This window comes from Rhincodon typus, chromosome 20 (assembly GCF_021869965.1).
Source record: "Rhincodon typus isolate 14 chromosome 20, sRhiTyp1.1, whole genome shotgun sequence".
NCBI classification, from domain to species: Eukaryota; Metazoa; Chordata; class Chondrichthyes; order Orectolobiformes; family Rhincodontidae; genus Rhincodon; species Rhincodon typus.
The window spans coordinates 42243807-42255395 of NC_063351.1; the positions used below are offsets into that span (position 1 = coordinate 42243807).

The following is an 11589-nucleotide window of genomic DNA, read 5'->3' on the forward strand; positions in this document are numbered from 1 at the left end:
CCAGTGTTCCTGTGAGAGGTGATTGAAACTGCCCAGTGTTCCAGTGAAGAGTTACACTGATGCCCAGTATTACAGTGAGAGTTACAGTGATGCCCAGTGTTACATTGTGGGGTTACAGTGATGCCCAGTGTTACAGTAAGGGGTTACAATGACTGCCCAGTGTTACAGTGAGGGTGTATGGTGCACACACAACAGTGAGTGTTAACATTTTCTCCACGAGATTCCTCAACCGTGACATCCTCATCTCTTTCTCAGATTGCCATGATTTCCTCCCTCTTTGCTCTTGTGATATTCCCCTTCCAGGCCCATCCTTTGTTTCTTTACTGTTCCCATTAACTACTTCTTTTGCTTCCATCAACCTATTTTTCTATTTCATCTCTCCTGCCTTTGTCCTGTTGTGCACACCTCCTTTTTGCTCTTCCCTCCTTTATCCCTGTTTCCTGTCTCTGATCTTGTGCCCGATCTGTGTAATCTCTATCAGCTCTATGAAAGATTGCAGGCCTGAAACTTTAACTCTTTAAAGTCTCCACAGATGCATTTCTAGCATTTTTCTTTTGCTTTTATTTCACCTGTGTGTTGCTTTTGTGCAGTTAGGTACTTCGGGGGGTACAAATATTCATAAAACAACATAATTTTCTGAGTATTGCTTGTGATACAAGATTATTTCACCAAATCAATTGTTTAAAGCTATAACCCATGATGGACATTTTTAAAGTATTTTTATTGTGAGTGAGACCGAGGATGAATGAGAGATGAAGTGAGGTTACCTGCTTTACTAGGTAGAGTTTGGAATATCTGACCCCTCTTCGTTTGGACCTGAATAAGGGTGAGAGTTGCCATGGTGCACAGGCCCAAAGAAATCCCAGAGGAATCCACACCAGGACAGTCTGCTCCAAGCACACCGGCAAGTCAGGATCTGGTCTGTCCACGTACGAATCATTCTGAACGAGAAGACACATCACCTCAGAATCACAACATTATAAGACCATAAGAAACAGGAACAAGAATAGGCCTTTTTTAAGGTCTTAGTGAAAATTTGTAGCTCAGGTTGTGGATGTGGTTGTTTGTTTGCTCGCCGAGCCAGTTGTTGTGTGGGGTGCAGACATTTTGTTACCATTCTAGGCAACATCATCAGTGCGACTTCTAATCAAAGCGTTGGTGTTCTGCCCCGTTCCGAATTTATATGACCCACTGGTGCGGTGTGTCGTGTCACTTCCGGTTCTGTTCTTTTAGTAGTGGTCTGTATACGGGATCTATTTCTATGTGTTTGTTAATGGAGTCCTGTGTTGAAAACCAAGCCTCCAGAAATTCCCTTGCATGTCTATTGTTCGCTTGTCCCAGTATAGTCACTTTGTCCCAGTCAAACTGATGGCCCTCATTGTCTGTTTGTATCAAGACAAGTAAATATTGGTCATGTCTCTTTGCTGCCAGCTGGTGTTCGTGTATCCTGGTCATCAGGTCTCTCCCCATTTGTCCATCATAATGTTTATTGCACTCGTTGCATGGGATTCTGTACATTACGTTAGATCTTTTTACTGGACTAACATGATATACAAAATCCCATGCAGTGAGTGCAGTAAACGTTATGATGGACAAATAGAGAGGAAACTGATGACCAGGATACACGAACAGCAGCTGGCAGTAAAGAGACATGACCAATATTCACCTGTCTTGTGGAGTTTTGTGGAGATGACAGGGATCTCAACCATCAGCTGGTGAGGCACAGAAGGGCCACGCACCAATTTGTTTCCTGAAGGCCCACCACATCACGTCCAACTCAGGCAATTGTTAGAGCATTGGCAGGCCTTCCCTTAGCATCAGGACCCTCCGGGCAAGAAATCCTTCTAAATGTCAATCCCCCTATCAAACAGAGGCTGGCAGGTAAAGTTCGTTCTAGTGATATCACTATTACTCACACTGATACAGATAAAATAGTCACTCATTTATTAATCGATTTCATGGAGTTAATGACCAGTTAATGTCTATTTGAAGCAATGATCTCAATGACTCATGGATTGAGCATAAACTCCACCAAATGCCAAAGTCGCTGGCATATTACCAAATGCACTCCTTGACAGTTAAATGTGGATATTGGAGCAGTACAGTTAATAATGGAAGGCAACGGAATCTCTAGAATGGATACTGCATGGTGAGCTGAGCAGTCAATGACGCATTTAGATTTGATCTTATATCACCATGACCTCACTGGTGATCTCTGTCAATGCAGCAGGTTCAGATCAGAAACTCATTGCAACATCTTGCTCCCTTGAATTAAAGGATCAGGCTGTGAAGGAAGATCTGATGGAGGCACTCAAAATGATAAAGGGTTTTTGACAGAGTAAGGGGAAACTGTTTTGACATTCAACAAACAAAGGACACAGGTTTCAAGATAACTGGGACAGAAGCAGAGAGACAGATTCAGAGAGGTGAGAATTATTTAAAATTCAAAAAGTTGTCGATGTTGGGAATGCACTGAGTGAAAAGGCAATGAAAGCAGATCCAATAGTAACATTCATTAGATAGGAAGTTAGATAGACACTTGTGGGAGAAGGAATTGTTGTGTTATGGAAATGGGGAGGAGCCTGGGATCAACAAGGTAGCTCTACCAAAAAGCTAGCAGGCATGATGGGCTAAATGGACTCCTTCTGTACCATAACATTCAATGATTCCATACATCAAAAGATTTGAGCCATAACCCAGGCTGATTCTATACTGCAGTACTGAGGGAACACAGCATTGCAGGAGAAACAAAAATAGAAATTGCTGGAAAAGCTCAGAATGTCTGGCAGCATCTGTGGAGAGAAATCAGAGTTAACGTTTCAGATCAAGTGACCCTTCCTCAGAACTGATGGTAGCTGGGAAAATGTCAGTTTATATGCAGAAGATAGGGTGGGGGGAGGGGGCAAGGAGTAAATGACAGGTGGGGATAGAGACCAAGGAGAGAGAATAACAGTTGGACAGACAAAGGAGTTGATAATGATCTGACTAGGAGAGTGAATAGCTGTTAATGGGATAACAAGGTGTTGAGCTGGATGTTATCACATAGTCTGCTATCATACATAACCTATTATTAGCCACTAATAGTTCCCATTAACAGCTTCAGAGATAGTAAGAACTGCCGATGCTGGAGTCTGAGATAACAAGGTGTGGAGCTGGAGGAACACAGCAGGCCAGGCAGCATCAGAGGAGCAGGAAAGCTGACGTTTCGGGTCGGGACCCTTCTTCAGAAATGGGGGAGGCGAAGGGGACTCTGAAATAAATTGAGAGAGGGGAGCCTCCCAGTCAACTGGAGAGCAGATTGAAGATCAGCCTGACATCATCTCTGTCACACCTTTCACAATCTCAGATCATTTCAAAGTACATGACAACCAATCATCCTTTTGAAGGGAGATAGTAGGAACTGCAGATGCTGGAGAATCCGAGACAACAAGGTGCAGGGCTGGATGAACACAGCAGGCCAAGCAGCATCATAGGAGCAGGAAAGGCAGAAATTTCTGATGAAGGGCCTAGGCCCGAAACGTCAGCCTCTCTGCTCCTATGATGCTGCTTGGCCTGCTGTGTTCATCCAGCTCTGCACCCTTTCGAAGGGAGTCGCTGTATTGTATGGTGGGGAAATGTGCATGACATTAGGTCTTAACCATTGATCAGATGGTCTGTTTCTGTGATTTTGCATATCTGACAGATAAATACGTGATGCAGGACACTGAAGAGAACTCCCTGTGGTTTCTTCAAAATTACGGCCTAGCATTTCCACATGGCAGAAGCAGGTTCACTGGAAGTATTCAAGAGGGCATTGGATGGTTATTTGGATCGAAATGGCATGCAGGGATATGTGGAAAAGGCAGGAGATTGGGCCCAGAGGACAGAATGCAGGCATAATGGGCCGGATGATCTCCTTCTGCACCGTAACAATTTTATACCAACCACCCACAGCGCAGTCAAGGCCACAGCTTCTCTGACAGTGCAGCACTCCCTCAGCACCTCAAAGGGGCAACGACAGAAACATTTTGAAAAGCAAAGTCTTTTCAGGAGGTACAACGTAGGGTTAGGGTGGATAGAATAAGATTGCTCCTAGTACTGGATGGATCTGGAAGTGGGGGCATAGATACAAGTTTAAACACAATAGGACTGAGGTTAGGAGAAATATCTTCACATAGATAGACTCGCTTGGCTGTGGAATTCACTTTGTGCTACAGATCAACGCAGAATCTGTGTTAACAAAGGCAGTCAGATTTAACAAGCTAATGAAGGAAAAGGGGAATTACTGGACGTAGAAAGCGAGAAGTACATATGGTTGAACTATTAACCCACAGGCAGAATCAACACAACCAGGGATTGAAATAGCTGGAACGACCTCTTCCGATCATGCAAAGTTGATGTGCCCAGAGAGACAAAAATTACAAAAACCTATTTGGTTTTGTTTTCCTAAAGGTACAGTGAAAAAAAAAATCAATGGGGAACAGTCATTCATTATAGCAAGCCCCTTGTCCAAGTACATTCAACATTATCATGGACCATACTCTGTCTATTTCTTCTCCCAGAGTGGGCACATGATTTCTTCTAGTCTAGTGAAGAAAATGAAAACCAGAAAATGCTGGAAATATTTTGATTCTTAAACCTTTCTGAGTAAACACGTGAAGATAAGGGTGAGAGATGGCTATTCAGTCCATCAATGGTCACAGGTCCACCTGTGTAACCTGTGCACCCTCAAGACAACTGCTGATTTATTCAACAGCTCCTAGGGAAGGGAAAACTCTAACTTATTACTTTTATTTATTCATTCACAGAATAATGGTATCACTGGCTAGGCCAGCATTTACTGCCCATCCCTAATTGCCCAAGGGCAGTTATGAGTTGGCAAAAGCAATTTAATGTGGATAATTGTGAGGTTATCCAATTTGGTTCCTAAAACAGGAAGGCAATTATCTGAATGGTGGCAGTTTAGGAAAAGGTGAGGTGCAATGAGACCTGAGTGTCATGATGGAACAGTTGCTGAAGGTTGGCATGCAGGTGCAGCAGGCAGTGAGGAAAGTTAATAGCACGCTGGCCTTCAGAGCAAGAGGATTTGAGTATTGGGGTAGGGATGTCTTGCTGCAGTTATACAGTGCCTTAGTGAGGCCACACCTTGTGCATTGTGTGCAGTTTTGGTCTCCTAGTCTGAGGAAGGACATTCTTGCTACTGAGAGAGTCCAGCTAAGGTTTACCAGACTGATTCCCGGGATGGCAGGACTGACATATGAGGATAGACTGGATCAACTGGGCTTGTATTTGCTGGAATTTAGAAGAATGAGCAGGATCTCATAGAAACATACAAAATGCTGACAGAACTAGACAAGCTAGATATTGGAAGAATGTTCGCAATGTTGGGGATGTCCAGAACTAGGGATCACACTCTAAGAATAAGGGGTAAGCCATTCAGGGCTGAAATGAGGAAGAATTTCATTACTCAGAGAGTTGTGAACCTGTGGAATTCTCTACCACAGAAAGCAGTTGGGGCCAGTTCATTAGATATATTCAAGAGGGAGCTGGACATGGCCCTTGCAGCTAAAGTGGATCAAGGGGTATAGGGAGAGGGTGGGAATGGGATACTGAAATTGCATGATCAGCCATGATCATATTGAATGGTCGTGCAGGCATGAGGGGCTGAGTGGCCTACTCCTGCACCTACTTCTTATGTTTCAATGTAACCACATTGCTCTGGGTCCGGAGTCACATGTAGGCAAGACCAGGTAAGTGTGGCAGTTTCCTTCCCTAAAGGGTGAATGAGATGGGTTGTTACAGGAATCAACATTAGTTTAGACATTAGACTCTTAATCTAGCTTTTCATTGAATTCAAAGTCCACCATCTGTCATGTTGGGATTCAAACCAAGGATCCCAGTACATTACCTGGGTCTCTGGATTAACATTCAAGCAATAATGCCACTAAGTCATCACCTCCCCTACTACTCCCTGTGTTCATACATTACATATGATGTATACAAGATATGCTGCATATATCCTGTCACCCCTCACTTGGAAGAAAGCAGTCCAATATATTCACCTTTTCTCAGTACTACAGAAATCCATCTCGACCTACAGATCGATGGTGACCAGATTTCAGTCAGTCGTAGTGTACAGCTTTGAAACATTCTTTCCTTTCCTTCTGTGTAGCCCTGTCCTACTCAACCTACTGGAAACACATAATATCCCAGCACTCATGAACGATCTTGTCATCTCAGCTATGGGCATGGATTTCTCTCACTCCTGACTGCAAGAGGCCTGGGTTCAAGTTTCACCCCAAAGATGAGCAAATAATCCAGTCTGATGTACCCAGTACTGAGTATGCAGTACTGAGGGAGTGCAGCATTGTTGAAGGTACCAGCTTCTATGAAATATTAAACTGAGATCCTATCTGACCTCTCAGCTAGATGTAAAAGACTGTAAAGAGCATGGGGAATCTCCCCGTGTGAATATTCAACCCACATCACTAAAACAAACAGTCTGGTCATTTCATGTTGTTGTTTGCAGGAGCTTGCTGTGAGCAAATTGGCTGCTGTATTTCCTATATTAAAACAGTGACAAATGAATCCTTCATTGGATGTAACACGAGATGTTCTGAGATATTTATGGGGGTGGTGAAAAGCTCAATAGAAATACATTTTTCTAAAAAGTCGATCAATGTAACCCCCAACTAAAGCCAGGGATTGACATGCAGGGAAACACAAAGCGAGGTCACTTACCCAAAAGGTGGAACCACAATACTTATCCAGCATCGACGACATGGTTTGGTCTCTCCCAGTAGTGTGCTCAGAATGACTATTCCACAGCAGGACTCTCCAATAAAATGAGTCGCCACCAAAAACAACAGTGAGCTTGACCATGAGTCGGCAAAAAACAAAGACAGAGCGGGAGGGGGAGTGGGAGCAAATGTAGAAATGATAGCAGATCACCTACCTGAGGACTGGTGGACACTGCATGGTGAGCAGAGTCTAACAAATCCAAAGCCACTTCTGTTAATATTTAATTGCAGCCTCTTCATTTTATACAACTTATCATTTTGTTTTTGAGGGGGTGGTTTCATTGGGTGGGCTGGAGAGAATGATTACCTTTCTGTTAGTCCCCCACAGCTCAGCAACAAAATGGCACAAACCGCATTGTGTTCTTTTGTTTGGGCTATGGATGCATTTTGTGCGTCCATCTCACTTTAAACTGATTCTTTTCGTTCAAAACCTACGCCAGCAAGGACTGAATCAGCAATATCAAGTTAATTATTAGAAACCATTATCTTTTCCTTCTGTAAATTTCTCTGTTCTAATCTGCCTGCACATTCAACTGGACTTTAAAACCACATCAAAGTTGGAACATTGGACGTTACACTTTCAGCCTTGTAACCAATTCGCAATTAACCTTTCAACAAATTAACATTTAGCATGAAGTGAAATGTAGGATCTAGTTCCCTTTCACATGCAGTCTTGTAGAGGGTGAGATGGCAAGGTGTGGAAAGCTTACTTAACAGACACACATCTGAGACATGGTCTGGTTGTCTGTCATCCCAAGCCCTTAATAATGTAATAATGGTAATAATAATGTAAATTGCTAATCTAGGAAAGCAATCAAAAATAGTGAGATCACCTGTAAAGAAAATTAAGCCAACTGGAAAATAAAGATTAAAATATGATTTGGAAACTTGCTGTGTATTCACACTTTGTTTCCTACATTTCGCTGGAAGAAGAAAAGTGTTCAAACTACATCTCATGTGCCATAAGCAGCACCCAAGCCTTTACAAGCCTCAACATGTCCAGACAAATTGAGTACAAATAGGTTCCGAAACTCTTCGGGTCTGCCCTGGATGAAATGTTGACCTGGATGTTCAGAAGGATATTTGTCTCATTGGTAGATATTTGCTAATTCAGAATGCCAAGGTCACTGATCAAAGAAATTTATGTGTGGCCTTTGAATCTCCACAGCAAACTCATGATAAAAAAAATCTGACTCTTCTGTTGCAACCAAACTATTTGAAATACCCTCCCCAAATCTCCCTCTTAATGCTCTTAAAACCTTTGATTAAGCGTGCCGTCATTTGACCCATTGACTTATTTTTCAATTCAGTATCTCATTTTTGATGGAAAACACTATGGTGAAATGACTTGTGTTAAGATCCACGCAGATGTCAATCCGAAACAGGAATCTGGCTTGATAGGCCATATTTTGATTTATTTTGGTTTTAATAAAATGGTCTCTTGCTGAAAAATTGGCACTCAATGCTGCAGGTATTGCTTTAATGATAAAACAAAATTAATTAACAGAAGAAATAAAGACTAACTACAGTAAATCAAATCATCTAATTATAATACAGATGCAAAGATTTTTAAGCACATGACAGAAGTATAAACCTATCAATTCTAAAGCCAGGCCTCAACTGTTTTAAAATAAATCACCATGGCTACTTACAAGAAACATTTACAGGTTAATCATTAACTTCAGACAAAAAAAATACTCACTGGTTACTAACTCAAAAACAGGAAACCTAAACTGACAATAAATAATCTTTTAAAAGTCACACAGTTTACATTACACATTCCCCCGAAGAAGAATGAAGTGCATCTTAAAAAGGCATTTTCATTATTCATCAAAAGGCATCTTATCACCAAGTCTATAATAAACCAACATTAATTACATGTTAATATTAGGTATATACTGAGGTACATAGCAACCATTTTTATGCAGGACAATATATGCTCTTGATAAAGTGCTTGTGATGGCATTTCTGAAATAACTCCAAAGAGGCCAGTATCCTGTGACCAAATCACCCTTTATTTACATGTACATAATACTTGACACTGGTCTGGCTTCCTCAGAGCCAGCTCTCAGAGTGAACAGAACCCGTGACACTCCTGTTTATATCTGTCAGCCAGGGCTCCCTGATTGGACCAGATTAACAGCCCCAATCAGGGAGCTCATATTCTATGAGATCCATCTGGCTGACCTCGTTACAATCCCTACATGAACGATTTTGAAATTATACAGCTTGAAGAATTAAGCTGAAATAATTGTAATTTCTAGCTCTGAAATGTTTCTAAGAAAAATCATAGGACTGTGGTCTTAAAAAAAAAGTTTATCCACATTATTAGAAATGCATATTTCAAAATGAACAGCCAGTACCAGACTTAATGTCTCCTTTCCAACGGTTAAATATTTCTGTTGGTATGCAGTCAGTTTCTGTGAAAAAATACTAGCATGCTACTCAATCCCATCTTGGCATCTTGTAGTAAAATAGTCTCTACACCAACGTCATTAGCGTCAATAGCCATTTTGAATGGTTTCACAAACTTACGGACAACTAACAGTGGTGCTGTCAACACAGCTTTCACATTTTCAAAGGAAAATGAACACTCTTTCTTCCATTCAAATTTACGACCTTTTTTACAACAAGTTTTATTAATGGTGCAACAACAGTGCTAAAGTTTGAAATAAACTTGCAATAGAATCCACTCATATCAAAATAATGTAAAATTTTGCATTTTGCCTCAAGTGAAGGAAATCCAAAACAGCCTGTACTCTTGCGTCTCTGGCATTGTCCCACAATATGACCCAAATAAGTCACTTTGGCTTTGGCAAATTCACTCTTAGCCAAATTTGTAACCAAATTGGCTTTTTGCAGCTGTTCGAACAGTTCAGTCAATAGATGCATGTGTGCTTCTCAGGTTGGACTAGAAACCAAACTGTCAGTGTAAACAGTAGCATTACCAAGTTATTAAACGTTGTTGATGCATTTTTCATTCCAAAGGGCATGACTTTGCCCTGATCAAATCCATCTAGTGTTACAAAAGTTGAGATTTCTTTACAAAAACAGAAATTGCTGGAGAAGCTCAGCAAACCCATTAACTCTGATTTCTCGCCACAGATGCTGCCAGGCCTGCTGAGCTTTTCCAACAATTTCTGACTTTTGTTTGATTTACAGAATCTGCAGTTCTTTTGGGTTTTATTGAAATTTCTTTACCTCTCTTGGTTAAAGGAACTTGTCAATATCTCTTTAGGAAGTTGTCTCTTGTAGGTATGTCCAATTCATTGAACGTAATCCTCCAGCTGTGGTCTAGGACATGAGTCTATTTTTGTTACTACCTTGACTTTGTGATAATAAACACAGATCTTTGTGACCGCTCAGGTTTGGTATTATCATATTAGGTGAGCCCCAGCTACCTCAACTCAGTTCAATGATATCATTGTCCATCTGAATCTCTTCCCTCACCTGAGCTAATCTCTCTAAATTGAGTCAGTATGGTCATTGCTTTACAAGTACTACCTTCCCCACAGTAACATCATGAACAGCTAAAACCATTTTTCCTGGCTAATTCTCACAAATTGATTCTTAATTCTGTGTTAGCCTTCATACGTCACCTCAATAGCTTTCTGGAAGGTAAAACATGATGACATGTCATCTTTTAAGTACCTCCATGTTTTCCAATTTTATTGTTGGAAAGTTAACGATTGAATTTTCCATTTCAGAATCATTCTCTCATTGCTCTGATGTTTATATTTCCTTCCATACCATTGGTACACATTTCAACTGACTATCATCGGTATCAGGATATCTTTACAACGTGTTAGTATGGCACATTCTATGACTTTTTCTCCTGTCTAGAGTACACTACATAATTCACATCATTGAGTCTCTTTTTAATCTGATTGGGCCCAGCGAATTTTGCTTTCAATCGTTTCCCAGAGAAAGACAACAATACTAACATCTTGTCTCCCTGTTTCATGGATTCTTTTTTGTTCTGTCTAATTTTATGAGTCTGAGATCTAGTCAAGATACAGTCAGGAAACTATCCGGGATGTTCCTCTTAGAATCACAGAATAGAATAGAATCATAGAATCCCTACAAGTGTAGAAGCAGGCCATACAGCCCATTGAGTCCACACTGACCCTCTGAAGAGCATCCCACTCAGACCCACCTCCCCCTTACCATATCTCTGTAACTCTGCACCTCCTATGGCTAATCCATCGAGCCGACACATCCCTGGACACTAAGGGCAATTTACCATGGCCAATCAGCTTCTTATAAGCAGTTCAGTATGTTTGCCTGCAATGGTTCTTCTACCATCCTAGTGAAGTTGATGTTCTTTAACCCAACCAGGATATTTCCCAAAATAAAGTCAATTCCCTCTTGGAAATTAGTTTTGCTACTCCCACTACAACTTCTCCATTTACCAAGCCACTCTTTAATCCAATTCTGTATAATGAGACTGGTTTGTAATTTCCATGTGTATCACCAATTACTATTTTATCCCTCATTTACCCTTTTGGAAGACACAATTAACGCTGAGGTGACAGAAAATATTAGGAGAGCATTAAGACGTCATATCAGGTTGTGGGGAGAGATTCTGATCTGGTGACGTGGCTTACTATATGACAGAAGGACACAGGGAATGCAAAGGGCCAGGAAAAGTTAATGGAAATGACAGGAAAACATTGACAATACAACATGGGAATCAAAGTATAAAAGCACTCTTGACATGAATTGTGGGACTGAGTTATCATTTTTTTCAACTCTGTGAATTTGGAAGAAGATGATGATGATGTACTCATGTGTTCTACAATCTGGAAGC

At 41.1% G+C, this 11589-nt stretch overlaps 1 protein-coding gene across 2 annotated transcripts in view; it reads right to left on the reverse strand.

Annotated features, from left to right (window-relative positions):
* Window positions 1–6804, reverse strand: part of abcc2 (ATP-binding cassette, sub-family C (CFTR/MRP), member 2) — a 63314-nt gene extending 56510 nt beyond the window's left edge. For both annotated transcript variants that reach the window (XM_048608781.1, XM_048608782.1), the window contains exons 1-2: window positions 6721–6804; window positions 768–941 (exon numbers count right to left, since the gene is read on the reverse strand). In XM_048608781.1, coding sequence (XP_048464738.1) covers window positions 768–941; window positions 6721–6762 — 216 coding nt within the window. In that variant the 5' untranslated portion in view covers window positions 6763–6804. The remainder of the gene's footprint in view (window positions 1–767; window positions 942–6720) is intronic.
* Between the last annotated feature and the right edge of the window lie 4785 nt (window positions 6805–11589).